Raw genomic sequence first — 19,523 nt, 5'->3', positions numbered from 1 at the left:
ATTTACATTAGTTAGTTTACTAAATTAATCACTTAATTATCACTTTATCCATTCTCTATTAAATAGTTGATATCAATTAATCAATTACTAAAATAATTAAAATTAATAAACTGTTTAAATTTCATTAATTCCTTTCTTTCTTACTATTTCTAGTTCATGACATTTGTCAATAGATATCCACGAAAAAAGCTTATTCCCAAAATTTCAGTTGATTCCGATTTTGCGTTTGCGACCGTAGTTCAAATTTCACGATATTTTTGCAAAATGAATTTATCTGCAAGAATTTTTTTGTACATTATAACCGTTATGTAGCCAGAAGTTTCTAGTGGTATAAAAATCTCAACTTTTTTTGAGAAAAGTTGGGGGATGATACTGTGGATCACGAAATGCCCTTTTAAAGCTGATTTTGCTAGCTGAGTAAACAGGGACTGTTAAGCTAAATTTATACTGCATCGCTGAGCGATAGCGATTGCTTTTTAGCCAATGAGCTGGAGCGCTTTTTGTTGCGTTGGGAAAAGCGCACTACTTCATTGGTCAAATACCAATCGCTCGTCGCTCAGCGATGGAGTATAAATTAAGCTCTTGCAACGGGGAGATGATAATCATGGCGATTGGTATCGACGTTGCCAGCTCAATTACGCGGTTGAGGTGTTACCATTATTGCCTCTGCTTTGCCAAAGATATTCTTAGCAACGAAGCTGAGTTGGTTTTTTTTTAAACTTTTCAGTTTGCGTAATACAACCTTTTTTAGTTCTTTCATTTTCAAGTTCTTTGTTCTTTCTCTTTCTTTCTTTACTTCTTTCTTTCTTTCTTTCTTTCTTTCTTTCTTTACTTCTTTCTTTCTTTCTTTCTTTCTTTACTTCTTTCTTTCTTTCTTTCTTTATTTAAGCCATATTATAACATTTCTGTAAAAATAGATTAGCATTTATTTTCCATAAAATGTTAGCTTTTACTGTCAGATATGCCACCTTTTAATTTTGAGCCGAACAAGTGAGGTAAAGCATTATGTATTTCTTTCTTTCATCCTTTCTTTCATTCTTCGGGGTCAAAAATTGTCAGGCCCCCCTTTTTGCATCAGGCCCCCCCTTACAAGTGTTTGTGAACGGTCCCTAATGTCATTAAAAAAAAGAGATAGGCCTAATTAGGAATATAATTGGTTTTATTTGGAATAGGCCTAAGTGGTTTAAAAACTCTGAAAAGTTACCGGTACCGTACCCCATTTTACGGTATCCTTCACTTTTAGCCTAAGCAATTATATTTTTTTACACTGGGTCTGGGATCACTGCATGGACCTATCCGATTTAATACATCACTTCTACAACGACTTTACGGCCGAAATTTACGTTATGGCCTTCATGTGGTACCAGTGTGTATCGAGTGTAGAGGAAATTGACCGTGTACAAAATAATTTTTGTGAACGGTAATTTGTAACTGAAAACGAGGCTAAATGAAAACCGCATTACAAAGAATGGCACGTGTCTCCAATCAATTAGACAAATAGTTCTTCAAATCTAAGTAATTTATCAGTTGCAAATACGAAAAATTTGTCACTGAATAATATAAGACACTTTTTTGAATGAATATTGAATAAATCTTAATTAAACTTATTATATTGTTGCTTATTTTCACAAACTTTGACGCGGAAGAATATTATTCGATACACCAATCTCGTTGATCTGATCAATCGATCAGTGGATTCTCTCTCTGCTCTCCTTTGCAAGCACTGAAAAGCACGGTTGTTGTGTCGTTGCCTTTTAAAACTTCGTCACACGCCGTTAAAAAACACACTTTTGTGTTAAGTTTATAGTAAAAATAAACAAAAAATATAAAATTTAAAAACCTAAAAAATTGTGTTTGTGAAACGACAAGTGGCAATCGGGCATATTTTTCAGCTTCACATCGCGTCGACGTCTTCCATAAAAGGCTACCATATTGAAACTTCCTCACACGTTGTGCATTGCGAAATAAGTCAACGAAGTCATCATGAATCCGGCTGGTCCAAACTACCCTATGGCTTCCCTCTATGTTGGGGATCTTCACAATGATGTTACAGAAGCTATGTTGTTTGAGAAGTTCTCATCGGCTGGCCCGATTTTGTCCATTCGGGTGTGTCGTGATATGATCACTCGTCGGTCTTTGGGCTACGCATACGTGAACTTCCAGCAACCGGCAGATGGTAAGTCACTCAACATGCTCATGTGCTCAACTCAACCACAGATGCGTGATCATCAGTGTTTACTCAGAGGTCGTATGTCTCAATTTTGGCCCAGTGAAAATTATTTTTGTCTCACAAAAATTTGTAATGCTGTATTACAATTAGTGAATTTGGGGAATTACTGAGCCAAAATTGGGCCAATTCGGGAAGAAAATGTTTCATTTGGCGCACCCAATTTCCAGAGAGAGTAAACACTGGTGATCATGAACCACATACATTCAATATGTGTTTTCAGTCAATAATCAGGTCACGGGACACTGCACTTGCATCAGTTGCCATGTTGCGGTGCAGAAAAGACATGAATGAAATTGAAAGAAGTCAAGTTTTAACTGAAGTCTGAATTCACAAAGTGTGCACATGTAAATATTAAAATTGTACAGGTAAATTAAGTATTCATGGCCAAGCTGGAATGTGTGTTGCGTCCATGTAGCGTACTAAGCGTGTATAAATTCGCTATCTGCGCGATTTTATTGTCAAAGTGCAAACAAGAACAAGCATGGCATTGGCAAAGCGAAACTTAACACGTGGATGGTAAAATGCGTCGAAGATGTTAGACGTACAACTTTCTACATGAACTGGTTTTGGAATTTTAAAAAAAGCGTAAGGGGGTACTACACCCCTCGATAAATTTGTGTCCATTTTTGCATTTTTCTCAAAAACTAATAAAACACTGGTGACAAAACTCACAAAAGTTATGTATATTTGGCTCATTCTTGTATTATGTAGGTATCACAGGGAAACCTCAGTTAACACATTTGCTAGTCAGTCAAAATGGCCTAAACCGGCAATACAAATTTACATTGAAATTTAAAAGAAGCTTTTTAAGAAAGAAACCTTCATAAATAATATGTTGTCTATACTTCACTTGTCCCAAATATATGATTTATTTTGGTGATGAGAGACTCGCACATGGAATTTCAGAGAGATTTTGATAGCAGTTCCATTAAAAAAAAGTGCTATCGTCATGAGACTAAGATCTAGAAACACCCCCGTAATGCTGTTTTGGGGAATTTTGCTAGCAGAATCTTTTTGATGAAAGTCAATCTTTGACAAGATGTAACTTTGCTACGGAAAGTGCTATGACAAAAAGGTTTTCAGTGTTGGCTTTCTTAGCTCAAGGGCTTTAATTTGATATATAAAATGATGCAGTTTGATGGCAAATTTGAATTCACCTGGGATACCTATATTATGGGGTCCAATGGTGTGACATACAGTCAAATTTTCAAAATTGAATATTAATGTCAAAAGTTAGCTTAAATTGAGTGGAATTATATACTCTTTCAAAATCTGCAAAATATTTTCAGCGATGATTGCCCAGAAATCTGTAATGAAGCACATAACTGTGGAGAAATCACTCTAAAATGTCATATAACGGGACACCAAACATGTTTTAACCCCTGCTAAACAAAAATATAAATGCCAAAATGGCTAAAAAGTTGAAAGTTAAATGTGGTTTAGGAGCTTTTATAATGTAAAAATAAAATAACATTAGAGTCATTCCAGCCCAGTTCAATAATTTTGGCACCATACCTCTTAGATTTTGCTCAAATTCGGTATAAAGGTGTATTCAAGTTTAACTAAGATAAGTCCGAAAGGAAAAATTCTAATTCACTTGCGTTTTCTACTTCTGGCTCGTCAAAGATCGTCCGTCAAGGCCAAAAATGGGGCTTTTCTATGTTAAAGAAAATGCAAAGGCACTTTGAATGTGCTATATCTGCTTACTTCTACAGCCTATGACCTTCTTTTTTGGTGGATTGGTAAAACTGGTGATTGACATGATGAAGAAAAAACAACGAGCTCTGTCATTGCTTTTGTTTATATTTTACGGGGGGCCAAACTTGGCCCCCAGAAAAGTCTCAAAGTTTGACATGTCATTTTTAGAGGCCCAGGGTGATTAAATAAAGACCAATATTAGTGTATATTTGATGTAGTTGCATTCTTTAGTTGCCCATGGAAAGATTCAGGCACATTTGAAACTTTTTTGTGACCCCCATAGTCGGACATGGGCCCCCCAATATCGCTCCAGCCCATTTTTTGACCAAAATGAACCATTTTCAAGGGGGGAAAATGCAATGTGGGATAGGTGGTAGATTTTTTTAAACTAGATATTCTTAATCTATGGGACTCAATATTATTAAGGAATCAAAAACTTTTCTAGGGTCTTGCATCATTAGATATGAAATCGCACACTCAAAATGGGCTTAGAGACCGAGAATTATACCATTTTATCATGGCTCGGAACATAAAGCCATTTAATTTGAACAACTAGTCACAATGAAAGGTGACTAGGTGTTGCTGAATAGCATGTTTGTGTTGTATGTTGATCATACAAATAGAGTAAAAAGGATTGGATGCTTAAGGGTACTTACATTTTTAGATTGGCCTCCCTTAATTAGGCTCAAAATCCTGCGCACGCCCCAAAATGGCCCAATATCATGAACTCGGAACAATATGTCTTTTCCTCTCAGCCACCATGTAAAACAAGTATGAATAAGTACTGCTAAATGGCATATTATGGTTTTATATAGATCAAATAAAGATAATATAAAGGATGGGATGTCTTGGGATACTTAAATTCTGAATTTAGACCCCCTAAAAAGGGTAGAAATCCCATAAATCGCCCATTTTGTAACAATCTCAGAACTAAAAGAGCTTAAAAGCCACTTTCAACAAGCCGCTTCTGAAAAACATGGATGACTAGGTGTTGCTAAATAGCATTATTGTGGTTTAGATTAAAAAATAAATTTAACAAAAAGGACTGGATGTCTTGGGATACTTAAATTCTTGAGTTTTTTGGACCCCCTGAAATAGGCCTAAATACCACAAATTACCCATTTTATACAATCTCGGAACTAAAACCCACTTTTAATAAGCCGCTGCTCAAAAACATGGATGACTGGGTGTTGCCAAATAGCAATTTTGTTGGTTTATATAGATCAAATAAATGTAATAAAAAGGATTGGATGTCTTGGGATACTTAAATTCTGAGTTTGGACCACCCTAAAATAGGCCTAAATCCAAAAAAAGGCCATTTTGTGGAATTTCGCCTATTTAGGCCCATTTTAGGGGGTTCAAACTCAGAATTTAAGTATCCCAAGACATAAAATCTGTTTTGTTATATTTATTTGATCTATGTAAAACCACAAAAATGCTATTTAGCAATACCTAGTCATCCATGTTTTTCAGAAGTAGCATAATGAAAGTGAGTTTTAGTTCAGAGTTTGTATCAAGTGGACGATTTGTGGGATTTAGGCCCATTTTAGGGGGTCCAAACTCAGAATTTAAGTATTCCAATACATCCCATCCTATATGTTATATTTATTTGATCTATATAACACCATAATATGGGCTATTTCATTATAAATGACAACATTGAGTCCCAAAAGGGGTCAAAATTCAAACTCATTTATTTCATGCAAATTCATTATCATTTCAAAGTTCAGATGGTGTGTCAATAATTCTCAAAATATTAGAGCGTCAAACCCTCAGGAACCATTAAAAAAATTAAATTGAATTTTTGCTGTGTAAAACATAGCTGCTGTCTGGAGGGACATTTTTTAAACAATTTAATACACAACTTTGAAAGAGTATATGTAACCAACATTGGGTTCATACTTATTCATATTTAGTCTGTAATAATTGTTGTATGTTCCTTTACACTTCAGTGTCTTAAATATGCCAGTTTCAATATAAAACAATTAGTAAATTGATACTAATCCAGATAAATGGTGCAAAATTACTACATATTTTAAGGATAAACTTTATCTTCACATGAAAAATTCATGAAATAGTCATTTTGTCCTGCCCAATAGCTACACTGATGCATAAGTGAGTATTCTGCGTCAATCTGTTGTACTAGTCATGGAAAACCTAAAATAAAAAGACCCTCCTGTGTCATTTGTTCTGGATAGGACACATTTTTTAACACATAATAAAGCATACTTTAACTTTAGAAATAGCTGCATCAATATTATTGCATCAATATTATTGCATAAAAGATCCCCAGCATTTAAAATCCACTACAAACAGGGTTAATATTCTGGTTAAATTAGGAATATTGCAATTTTTAGCTAACCGAAGTTCAATGCAGAATAATATCATATGTGTTCTCAACAACTGGACAATAATTTGAACACTAAAGTGGTTTGTAAGCATAATTTGCAATAAAATGCAAAAATTTCTTGTGGGTTTGGCTCTTTGAAATTTTTATTTTTTAGTTTGTTTACCAATTCATGGAAATGACATAATTGTGCTGGAGAGGACATTTGTTAAATTGCAAACAGAATCGTGGATACAGGCTTGCAAAATGCAACAAATACCAAATCATGTGCCACCTTGGTAGAAGGAAGACCACTCTTCCTCTACAAATTTCACATTCTATGATATAATCCTTCTTATTTCAACAATTAGTAATTAACTTCAGTTCTGGAGAGGACAAATTTTTAACGCGAACTGTGGTATCAAGAACAAGTGGTCTACTGTATGTAAAATAAATGAATTCCTCAATCAGTGCCCTGTCCCATCAATTGGTAATATAACACAGATTATACAGGTAGGGTAAGGGTTTATATTTCCTCTTTAATGTTAACAAAAATGGAGGCATGAATTGGAGAGGACACTCATTTTTTTTATTTAACATAAAATGCCAATTTTGCAAGAATCTCTGAATTTTAACATTTTTGCACCAATTTTCACCATTCAACTTGCATGATGTTCCACACATATCATATTTTCATTGCAACAAGCACATTGCCATAGAATGTACCTAATTTTTCAAAGAATTTATTCAGAATACATGGGCAAAATGAAATGGGACTCCAAAATTGGGTTAAAAATGTACCTTTTGGCAATTTTTTTATACAAAAATAGACAGAATTCTGTAAAAATGCTCATGTAGCTTGTAGTTTGTGGCATACTTAGAATTAAGTTAATAACACTGCATTATCACCCTAATTATATCAACCAGATATGATAAAAGCCATTTTTGTGAACGTGTCATTTATAATGAAATAGCCCATATGCCATTTAGCAATACTTATTCATACTTGTTTTTACATGGTGGCTGAGAGGAAAAGACATATTGTTCCGAGTTCATGATAATTGGGCCATTTTGGGCGTGCGAGGATTTTGAGCCTAATTAAGGAGGCCAATCTAAAAATGTAAGTACCCCAAGCATCCAATCCTTTTACTCTATTTATATGATCAACATACAACACAAAAATGCTATTCAGCAACACCTAGTCACCTTTCATTGTGGCTAGTTGTTCAAATTAAATGGCTTTATGTTCCGAGCCATGATAAACAATGATAAAATGGTCTAATTCTCGGTCTCTAAGCCCATTTTGAGTGTGCGATTTCATATCTAATGATGCAAGACCCTAGAAAAGTTTTTGATTCCTTAATAATATTGAGTCCCATAGATTAAGAATATCTAGTTTTAAAAAATCTACCACCTATCCCACATTGCATTTTCCCCCCATTGAAAATGGTTCATTTTGGTCAAAAAATGGGCTGGAGCGATATTGGGGGGCCCCTGTCCGACTATGGGGGTCACAAAAAAATTTCAAATGTGCCTGAATCTTGCCATGGGCAACTAAAGAATGCAACTACATCAAATATACACTAATATTGGTCTTTATTTTTATCACCCTGGGCCTCTAAAAATGACATGTCAAACTTTGAGACTTTTCAGGGGGCCAAGTTTGGCCCCCCGTAAAATATAAACAAAAGCAATGACAGAGCTCGTTGTTTTTTCTTCATCATGTCAATCACCAGTTTTACCAATCCACCAAAAAAGAAGGTCATAGGCTGTAGAAGTAAGCAGATATAGCACATTCAAAGTGCCTTTGCATTTTCTTTAACATAGAAAAGCCCCATTTTTGGCCTTGACGGACGATCTTTGACGAGCCAGAAGTAGAAAACGCAAGTGAATTAGAATTTTTCCTTTCGGACTTATCTTAGTTAAACTTGAATGCACCTTTATACCAAATTTGAGCAAAATCTAAGAGGTATGGTGCCAAAATTATTGAACTGGGCTGGAATGACTCATTAGAATTATAAGAAGTTGCTGTAACCTTCAAAACAGCATATTTGCATTTTGGTCAAAATACATGGTCAAAAATTGACCCAAAAGTTAATTATTGGGCCTGTTTTGTACAATTTCTGTCAGTTTAGATTAAAAGTTGCCATTTTTATGTGGGGCCAGCACAAGTGTGGCATAATAGATAAGTGGATGACTTTCTATAACATCAATTTTGTGCACATGAGAGAATTTAAGGTGCCCAGTGGTGTCACGCATAACTGGACACCAAAATATTTGGTGTCCAGTTATGACTGACAATAACAAGCTATCTGTAATTATGTCATACTTTGAAAAGTGTATTTGACCTGCAAATTTATCTAAACATATCACACTGTTGTTTTAAGTATTCATTGTTTATCAGATACCCAATTTTTAAAAATTATGACATATTATTCATTTTCATGTGTCGGTCATAACTCGGTGTCCAGTTTGTCGTACAATATCCAGCTTTAACTTTAATTCAACTTATTTTGCAATTTCCATTTGTCAGTCATATATTTAAACATGTCATAATATATCATTTGAAGTATTTGTTGTTTACAAATTACCCCATTTTCAAAAAATATAGCACATTTTGCATTTTTACATGTCGGTCATAACGCTATGCATATACGCGGACACCAAAATATGTACTTTATGTAAGCGCTGTCTTTGTTAACAGATGTTTTGTCGCTAACATTTCTTTCATAATACAATTTTAGTATACATCCTATTCACTCAATAAGACCAAAAAAAATAAGCAATGGTCATATATAAATGAAACTAACAGGCAACCAGATGTAGATGATCTTTTTTGTCACAAGTGGTGTCCATGATTTTCGAGACCTTACATGTAATAAAAATTAAAAATAGCTGTTAACAATTTCTTTTTTGAAAGTTTTTAGTAATAACCCACTTGTTTTGTATAAAAAATTACAAATAGGCCAAATACCTGGACTCAGTACACCGGTCGATCTTACCGTTTCCGATGTTGATTAAGATACTTCTTGCATCGATCCCGAGATGCGGAAAAACCAATAGTCATTTTGTCCCACATAAATGAATAAATAACAAAAACCCCGATCCCCGGTGGACTCACCCAAAAGGTGACGTCACACCATATGATCGTCCCTTATCCTCCTTGGTCTCCGACTGACACAGGCGTGCCTATCGATTGTTCATAGCACTGTGTATCAATTTCTCGACCAAAGGCGAGATATACGGTTGTAGTTTCACACCTTAGGTAAAACCAAACCGGTATTGTTCGACTGAGGATAGTTTTGACGGCATTTTCTGGCGAAAAAGTGACAAAAAGCGATCCAAAACTTAGCTACATATCGTGCCTCCGTTTGTATCCGGGACACACGAGCAATTCAAAATGGCCGCTCGTTGGCGCCATTCATTTTGTTTCCCACGTAAAACAACCATTGCAGCCTGTAAGTTACAATAGATGTTTGTACATACACATTGTATTTCATGTACGGTAGGTTATTGTTGCTATGTTAGGGTGATTACTCTATCGTTATGTCTTCATTACCGTCCAATATAGACGAGTTAATCAGATATTCATACGGTGGGGATTGGTAGGGACCCGTCTGACATTTTAGTAATAAAGTTAGCCAGTCCTTACTTTACCACTAACGTTAGCGACCAGCCTCCGTGCTCAGGTTTGCTTACTGGGCTTGAGTCGCGTGTTGGGGGGGGGGGGTAGTGCCCCCCCCTCCCTTTTCTCCTCGCTTCGCCTCGGCCCTGTCGGGCTTGCCCTTCCCTGGTGACGGAGCGGGACCCACACCCGCTCTGTTTCCCCCACAGGAGTGCTCACGATCTTCTAGATGTCTTTCTTTTGCTTAGGACTCTCCGAGTTCCAGCTTGACGATTGGGATAGGCTCCGTCATCGCCATAAGACGAAGAAGAAATCTACCAAGGGCACTGGTAAGGTCGATACGGTGGATTCTGCTGTGACAGCCCCTATGGGTCATGGCAGGTCGGCTTAAGGAGCCGCCGGTCCCCGGACAAGCAAGCGGTTCCTTCGAGGACTGCTAAGCGCGTCCAAAGGCTCAGCAGCCAGCGAAAGCACTGACTATACGTCGGAGCAAAGTAGCAGGCAGCAGAGCGGTAACCACCAGCGAAAACCCTAGCGGGTTTTGCAGCAGGAGGATACCAGTCGATCGGTAGATTCTGCTGTGACAGCCCCTATGGGTCATGGCAGGTCTGCTTAAGGGGGCTCCGGTCCCCGGACAAGCAGGCGGTTCCTTCGGGACTGCTAAGCGCGTCCAAAGGCTCAGCAGCCAGCGAAAGCACTGACTATACGTCGGAGCAAAGTAGCAGGCAGCAGAGCGGTAACCACCAGCGAAAACCCTAGCGGGTTTTGTAGCAGGAGGATACCAGTCCTCTAGCGAAAATCCTCACGGGTTTTTAGCAGGAGGACACCCGTCTGTTGCAGGCATATCTACGGGCTCAAACAGCCACCGTAGTAGCCAGCGACGGGCAGCATGCAAGGGTACCCCGGGCTTGCCTGGGTTGAACCCTAGCATGCATGGGTTCAGCAGAGAGCGATACCGCTAACGCTGTGGGTGTAGTCTTAGCAGAACCAACTGGGGTTGTCACACGGCAGCGTTCCATGGCGGGACCGCCGAGTGATACCCTGGGCCCTAGAATAGCTGCTGGCTGTCCACAGGGACTGGCTGGCGATTATTCAGGGGTTGGGCTCGCAGTCTCTCACGGGACAGCGACCCAGGTGCATTCGGTGGCAGCTACAAAGGCGAGCTACGGCTTGACTTCAGTGGTAGCCGCTATGCACCCGCCCATAGCTGCCGTGAGTGGTCCGCCACACACAGCGACCTTAGGCGAAGCTCTAGAGGGTACAGTAAGTAGCTTGAACAGCCTAGCTGATCAACAACCAACAAAGAGCCAGCGGGCGTGGGTGATCCATTACCGTCAATGGGTCAATTACCCTCTCTTGATCGATCACTGTCAAATCAACAGGGCATAGCTCCATTGATTGGCGCTGCCTATTCAGGTGGCGAGGTGATTGATCGGGGTATGCACGCTCAGCTACCCGTGGTACTAGGCAAGCTCCCTCTAGCCAAGGGACAGCCGGTATAGCGGGTACCCATACACTGCGGCTTGATCCTTGCGGGGAACGCAGTGAGGCATGGGTACAGTGGTACACAGCCGGGAGCCCTCACGGGCACCTACGCTGGAACCACGCATACAGCGGTACACAACCGGGAACCCTCACGGGTACCCATGCTAGTACCGCGCCGGTACCACGCCAGCACACAGCTTGATCCCCCAAACAGGGAACGCAGTGTGGCGAGGGTACAGCGGTCCACAGTTGGGAACCCTCACGGGTACCCACGCTGATACCGCACCGGTACCGCAGCACCGCTTTAGTCGCCACAGTCTCTGTGGCAACAAGGGGAGGCGGTGCTGGTACTGCAGTACCATGGGGTTACCCTGGTGGCGGATCCTTTCAGGGTCAGCTGCCGGCTGGGTATGCCCGTGGTACCCGCCGCAGGGTGTTTCTTCCACGCGCCTAGCACCGTGGCAAGTGTCGCCAGCGATGGCCACGCAGTACCAACATCAGCTGTTGACCAGGCCAGCCGGCATGGGGCTAACCCAGATCTTGATCAGGGTAGGCCCGTGCTGCTAAGCGCTAGGACGGCGGCTGCGAGAGCATCGCGGACCCAGTGGTGCCATGGCGGATACCTCAGGGTCTTGCGGGAGTACTCCCTCTTCTGCTGGCAGGTAGTCGGCGAGCCACACAGTGGTTATGCCTTCTTACCCGCTTTCAGATGCCGTCCTCAGTTACCGTCATCATCGGAGCATGCTACGGATACTGTGGGCGAGGGAAAGGAGTCGGAAGCTGAGTCCGGTAGTGACATCACTACAATCTCCTTCCCCGCTGCCCAGCGAGGGGAGCAACAGCACTGATCTTCCTCCGGACACCCCCTAAGGGGGAGTCCATGGAGGAGGACCAGGGATCCTTTCAGTAGGATGCTCAGCTGCTGCTTCCTCACAGGGGCGCCTGCACTCTCATTCCCGGCAAACCTCACGGGTAGATATCGTGGGGCTGTCGAGCTCAGTAGAGCTATGGCGCCAGCGTGCTTGCACGCTTCCTCTGCGTGTAACGCGGAGGACCACGGGACCTACCTGAGGGGATCCGAGAGGGACCCAGATGTCGTCAAGCGTATCACGCTCAGACAACATCTGAGCTCTTCCGCGAGGTGAGCCTATTAGCGGTGCTAACAGCTAGCCTCAACGAGAGCTCCATGGGCCTAGCCCATAGGGTGTCCACTCAGCGCCCGGGGAGGGGCCTGCCACTCCAATCGCTCAGCGATGGAAAGGCAGGGTCCTTTTTCTCTTTGGATGCTTCTGCGCTACGGTGGAGGACCGTGCAAAGAAGCTACCAACGGGAGCACTCTGAAGAGGTCGGAAACTGCCCTTACCATGGGTAGGAGCTCCGACTTCAGCAGGCCGTGCACCACCAACAGTACCCGAGCCCACTACCTCTGCAGCACCCATTTCTGGGAGGCGCAAGGGTAGCACAGGAACAGCTGGCAAGCCCGAAGAAGAGCAAGCGCTCTTCCAAGGGAAGCTAGGCAGAGCATTCCTGGGGGCTCAGCGTTTTTCCACAGGGGATCTCCCAGTGGGCGACCGCTTATGGCTTTCACCCAGAGGTGGGAAACCATCTCTTTGAGCGCCTGGGTATGGTCAGTGGTGAGTGGGGGTTACAGACTGGCAACCCAGTCTCCCCACATTCGTCTGCACATTTCAGAGGTCCACAGTAGTGCCGTCAGACGGCCCCCAGCGTCGGGCACTACTGACAGGGATCACACAGCTTCTCACGAGCGGGCGATTGTCCCGGTCTACCCCCGTTCTACGGGTGATCTTGGAGCCATTGGCTCCAAGGAAGACCCAGGCGACGGAGCCCCATCCGGAACCGCAGGCTGTTGAACACGTTCTTCAGGCCCAAGAGGTTCAGAATGGGGACTCTCGCCTCGGTGCTAGCCTGCCCCATCAGGGGCATGGGAACAACATCGCTAGATCTCTCGGACGCCTATCTGCATATGCCAATCGCCTCTCAAGATCGGAGGCATCTGCGCTTCTAGGTACAGGATCAAAATTACCAGTTTTGATACCGGCCCATCCGGCCTGTCCATCTCTCCCAGGGTGTTTAACACTCTTGGTCAGAGCGGTGGCAGCGTACCTGAAGCACAGGGGTGTCAACATCAGTTGCTACCTGGACGTTTGGCTCATATACGGACGCACTCCACTGAAGACTACGGGTCTCATGGGGTTGATAGTCCGTGGGGTGCGGGACCCTGGATTTTTGATCAGCTCAAAAAGTCCAGCGTGGTCCCGACGCAGACACCACTATTTGTAGGGGCCCAGATCACCCTCACGGAGGGGTTCGCGGTGCTCCCACCCGAGCGGGCGACGAACATGGTGCGGTGTGCCTGACTCTTGGCCGAGTCTCGGGCAAAACCCGCTGTGGCATGGATGAAGGTGGTAGGCCTAATGGCCAGTATGGTAGACCTCGTACTGTACTGCCGTTTCTACGTTAGGCTTACCCAACTACACCTTCTAGCCTGCTTGCAGGCCCAGTCGTCACTCAATATCCCTCGCGGTTCCGTTGTCGGAGATCGCGCGAGAGGAACTCTGGTGGTGGACCCATCAGCCCAATTTGACCCAGGGTGTCAGGTTTCCTGCACCCCGGTATGTCACGTGGTGACGACCATAGCGCCAAAAGCGGGGCTGGGGGTCCACATCCACGAGACTCCGTCTCGGGCCTATGGGGCCATAGAGACAGAGTTTCACATCAACCTCCCTCGCTTACGAGGAGGTGATCGTGGAATCACATACCGTTGTCCTGACGGATAACACAACCGTGGTAGCCTACCCCAACAGACAAGGGGACTCCGGGCCACCACGATTGAGCCTGCATGCACGACACCTGATAGGGTGGTGCAAGTTCAGGCAGATTACGATGAGAGCGATACACATCGCGGGCGTCACCAGCATCCTCGCGCACAATCTGTCACGAGGAAGGGTGTCGGGACCAGCAGAATGGTCCCTTACTCCGCGCGGTCGCTCAGGCGATCTTCAAGGGATGTACCACCCCTCGAAAGATCTGTTCGCATCTCATCGCAATCATCCACTGCCGGTGTACTGCTCAAGGGTCGCGGACCCCAAGCATTCACCGTGGGCGCTCTGTCCATAGACTGGGGAGGATGACAGCTTATGCAGTCCCTCCGATCTCACTACTCATGAGGGTGGTGGCCAAGATCGGGTGGGAAGACTGCATTGTCATTCTGCTAGCGGCAAGGCCGCTGGCACTCCCAGTACCAGATCTACTCCGGATGCCCGGAGCGGAGGTACCCAGTCTATCACTAGAGCACCTGCAGTTAGCTGCATGGCCCTTACCAGGAACACGCAGCGGAGGGATACTTTTCATCAGAAGCTGTTTTTCTCATCGCCGGGCTAGACGGAAGTCTACCCTCCGTGCGTATAGCCAGAGTCTGGCTCCATACTACGCTTGGTGCAATGAGACAAATAGCTCTCCCGCTAGAAACCTCTGTGCTGCTAGTTCCGAGTTTCTGACAGAAAAGTTCCAAGCAAGACTTCAGCGGGCCACTGGGGCCAGCTATAAGTCAGCTGTCCTCTCCATTCACCGAGGTTTCGAGGCGGGTCGACTATCATAGCCGATGGTTACCTTATTAGTCTCACGCCTCGACGGTATGTTCAGCGAGTGTCTACCAAAAGGAAAGTGATCCTCCTAAGGGATCCCAACACAGTCTTAGATTACTTTAAGGGTCACCCTTTTGACCTTCCGTCAAAAGCGATGCTTAAATACGTAACTCTCAAGATGGCTTTCCGGTTTGGCGTTGGCTTCGGGACGGCGGTGCTGAGTTGCACACGGTCTCGAGGTTAGCTTCCGTGTTCACAAACACTGGAGCGACACTGTTTCGGCGCTCTGTTCTCGTGACTACGGACGGGCGCGGTGCATACCGACATTCGTCCCTCTCCAATCCCCAGGGTTGGGCAAGGTTCGGCTGAAGCCAAAGATAGGCTGGGGTGTCCGATAAGGCGCTGCAGCACTATTTCTTCCGAACACAAGCCTTGCGAGGACTCACGACCGCATTCATCACCCTTACAGAGCCTTTCGGTCCAGCCGCTGTCGCAATGGCTGGTCCAGGTGTTGATGGGGTCCGGGGATCGCGAAGGTTTCGCGTCCCCACGACCCACTCGACACGAGCTATCTCATCATCTTGGGTATACCGTTCGGTTGTCCCTTGAGGAGATCTAGCAGGCGGTGTCCCGGAAGCCACCTTCGCCCTTCTCTACGATACTTCCGTTTACGTTAGTAATCAGAGACGGGGCGGGAGGTTTACCGGGACATTGTTCGGGCGATCATATTACGGTGGTGTACGGGTACCAGGTTTTCAGACTATACAGAATACTCAGCATGGTAAGAACCAGTGTCGCTATTCTTAACCACCAAACTTATTAAGTAAGGAGGTTTATGTCTGTGATCGCGTGGCCTTTTTTGTTTCCCGACCGTTGGGGGAAAATATTTTCTGACCTCGCGAAAACCATCGTTACCCGCTCCCGATCCCTGATCAGATGCTGACCAATCTTGTACCTCCATCCGTCGGTTACTTGCTAGATCGATCTTTCAGATGTTGATGCAAGAAGTATCTTAATCAACATCGAAAGCGGTAAGATCGACCGGTGTACTGAGTCTAGTCCCAAACAGAAATGTTTGGTAGACTCATAACCGGTCGCGATCTTACCTTTCGATGTTGATTATCCCAGACCCCGCCACCCCTACAAGTTTGGTCCGGTAGGGGATCCCAAGTCGGATAAGGGATTTATCATATGGTGTGACGTCACCTTTTGGTGAGTCCACCGGGGATCGGGGGTTTTGTTATTTATTCATTTATGTGGGACAAAATGACTATTGGTTTTCCGCATCTCGGGATCGATGCAAGAAGTATCTTAATCAACATCGGAAAGGTAAGATCGCACCGGTTATGAGTCTACCAAACATTTCTGTTTGGGACTATTACAGTTTTCAAAATTCAGGTCAAATTATGTGTCGGTCATAACCGGACACCATTGGACCCCATAATACAAGAATGAGCCATTTATCCAATTACTACACTGGAATTTCAGTGACCCAAGACAAGCGGTTTGTTATTTATGATCAGGCCTGGAAAAAGTGTGGAAAGTGGGAAGCTCCTTCCCTGGAAATTCGGAAGTTTGGAGGGAAATTAAGTTCCTTTAGGCCCTTCGCACTTGATTATTAGTTTCCTGTTTACCGCCCGCGTCCAAAATTGAAAATCTCAAAATAATAAATTATTTTAGTTATATTTCTAATTTTCTCCTTTAAAATAACTTTCAACTACTTCTACTTGCCATTTTCTGACTTTAATAATATCAACAATATAAATGATGGATGAACAAAGAGTAGGCCTACAACTCCACCTTCACTTATTTATAAAATCACATATTGTTGTGAAATAATTAAATGCCCGCTCTAGTCAAAACGAGTCAATAGTTGCTTGTAATAGTTCAAACTAAATAAAGAAAATAAAAGATAATTAATAATTAAAAGTCACCACGTCCCTTTTTCAAAATCTTTTAACAGGAAACTAATAATCAAGTGCGAAGGGCCTTACAAAGAAATACGTAAGAATTTGGAGGGAAATTTGTCTTTTTGATGGGAAATTTTGATCATCTTCCAGGGAAATTTTCATTTTTTCCAGCCCTGTTTATGATAAGAAATAAGGTACCGCTAGAATGTACCTCATTTCATATCATAGGCCTACTAAACCGCTTGTCTTGAGTCCCTGAAATTTAAGTGTAGTAGGTCGCATGTCATGAATTGGTCATCTTTTGTGTAACACTAACATGATGTAAAATGAGAAAAATGTCACCAATTTTGATTCAATTCAACACAACTTTTAATGAATACATTTTAGACCATTATAAGTATATATTTCTGGAAAGCTTATATTACAAGGATGCCAAATCAACAAAGCATAACATCATAATACAGGGTGGGTGAGAAATATACAGGGTGGAACAACAACAAAATTAGCATCTTTATTGTCATGGTGAACCCCATATTTTTCCTTTTCTAAAAGCTATGTAGTTCAAAATAAATATGGATTCAGAAAGACATTGCATGGGTCCTTCAAACAAATTAGGAAGAAAGAGTTTAGTATCCCTTACATTAAACATACAGGGTGGTCAAAAGTTGTAAAATAATTTCACAATTTTTATGACATTTTTCAATCAAAACTTTTTTCCTCCATTTCTGGCACTAAAACTAATAGCATAATTGAATTCCTCATCAAATTTCCTTAAACAAATGTGTTCTTTTTAATAAGCAGGGTGACTCGGGCAAGAGATAATCATGATTTAGAAATGTCGGAGCACAGTATGCACACTTTATACAGTAACATATAGGGAAAACTGTCTTAATTAGCATTTAATTAGGCAATTAATTGGTTACATCTTTTGTTACAGTTGATGTAATATGAGGTAGATCTACAATCCAAGATGATATATGTGCAATTTGAGGTCCATGCTAGTTGTACTTTTCAAGATACAAAGGTTTGAAGTTTGCCATATTTTCACAATTTTGTGTATAACCCTATGGGGCTCTCCCGAACCGGCTGCTCCATTGACACATCTTACATATTGAGGTATAAATCTCAAAGTACTTGTCCAATTGAGTTGGGGTTTTTTGTATTTGAAAAAGAACATAATTATCTACAAAATGACACCAAACTTTCTACAATAGGTATTATACTTTTAGAATAAACCTAACTTGAAGTGTGAAGAAAGCATTTTCATGTTACGGCTGCTCCATTTTTGGGTGACCTATTTGTGACATGCGACCAGTAATACAAAACTTTTGTTACCAGTGTGTTATTATTTTTTGAGAAAAATGCAAAAATAGTCACAAATTTACCACAGGGTGTAGTATTCCCTTTATACGTAAAGAGATGCATTTTGTTAGACTAATAATTAATGATTTCATCAACTGAAATTGAAGGATTTTGTCATAATCATTCAGAGATGATTCAATTCAAGAAGTCAACAGCCCTATGGTATGTCTCCTGTTTAGTGTTTGGTATATAAATAATACATAACAATGACATACCCTTTTGATTTATTGTATTCATTTCCAGCTGAACGTGCCCTAGATACCATGAACTTTGATGCCTTAAAAGGACGACCCATCCGTATCATGTGGTCTCAACGTGACCCCTCCCTTCGACGATCTGGCGTTGGCAATGTGTTCATTAAGAACTTGGACAAATCTATTGACAACAAAGCCATGTATGACACCTTCTCAGCCTTTGGAAATATTCTGTCTTGTAAGGTGAGTACAAGAAAAAATGAAGCAGCAAGCGTGAAATAATTTGTAAACAGAAATTTGTTGAACACAAAAAGAAAATTCGGCATTGTTTTCTGATTACATCTTAAGTTGAAATGTGTAATTTTATAGCCAAAATAATAAATTCTCGATCATGAGAGGATGTACCTTCTGCGTCAGCGTATTTTTCATAGAATAACACGATCGCGCGACCTGCATGACTGAACCTTGACCTTGCCTAGCAACGACCGTGTGATTGGTCAATTCTCAAAAGCTGTGTTTGCGCCCGTAGCGCCGGTCTTTGTAATGCGCTCGGCGCAAATAACTGCGTTCCCAAGTTGGCTCTCATGATCGAGAATTTATTATTTTGGCTATAGTGTACAACTGCAGCAGAAATTGAGCCAAGTGAGTGGATCAATGGTCAGCTTAGGGTTCAAGCTAGCAGAGCTGGGTATAAAATATACATGGACAAGTTTCAAGTGGTAGGCCCCTGCAGAAATTTTACCTTCAGTTGTGGGCTTTTGAAGTGAGTGGTGAACTCAACTGGTGGGTTACACTATAGTCATTGGTAATGACTTTATTAAAATGTGTTTTTGTAATTTGCAACAAGAATGTGGACAAATTTCAGCTAGATTTGCATTTTTCTTTACAATAATTTTGCAGGTTGCTTGTGATGAGAAGGGCTCCAAAGGCTACGGGTTTGTGCATTTTGAGACAGAAGAAGCTGCACAGAAAGCTATCGTGAAAGTGAATGGCATGTTGTTGAATGGAAAGAAAGTGTAAGTAATCAATGTTAAACTAACTTTTGTTTTAAAAAAAAGAATAGGGAAGAATCCGAAAGATATTTTTGT

The 19,523-nt window shown here is 42.2% G+C and overlaps 1 protein-coding gene across 1 annotated transcript in view; it reads left to right on the top strand.

Annotated features, from left to right (window-relative positions):
• Positions 1 to 1,827: 1,827 nt before the first annotated feature.
• LOC140150471 (polyadenylate-binding protein 4-like) overlaps positions 1,828 to 19,523 on the top strand; it is a 33,091-nt gene continuing 15,395 nt past the window's right edge. Inside the window, exons 1-3 of the mRNA XM_072172490.1 lie at positions 1,828 to 2,176; positions 18,485 to 18,678; positions 19,336 to 19,451. Coding sequence (XP_072028591.1) covers positions 1,984 to 2,176; positions 18,485 to 18,678; positions 19,336 to 19,451 — 503 coding nt within the window. The 5' untranslated portion in view covers positions 1,828 to 1,983. The remainder of the gene's footprint in view (positions 2,177 to 18,484; positions 18,679 to 19,335; positions 19,452 to 19,523) is intronic.

This window comes from Amphiura filiformis, chromosome 4 (genome assembly GCF_039555335.1).
Source record: "Amphiura filiformis chromosome 4, Afil_fr2py, whole genome shotgun sequence".
Taxonomy (NCBI): Eukaryota; Metazoa; Echinodermata; class Ophiuroidea; order Amphilepidida; family Amphiuridae; genus Amphiura; species Amphiura filiformis.
This window is presented reverse-complemented; position numbering and strand designations above follow the sequence as displayed.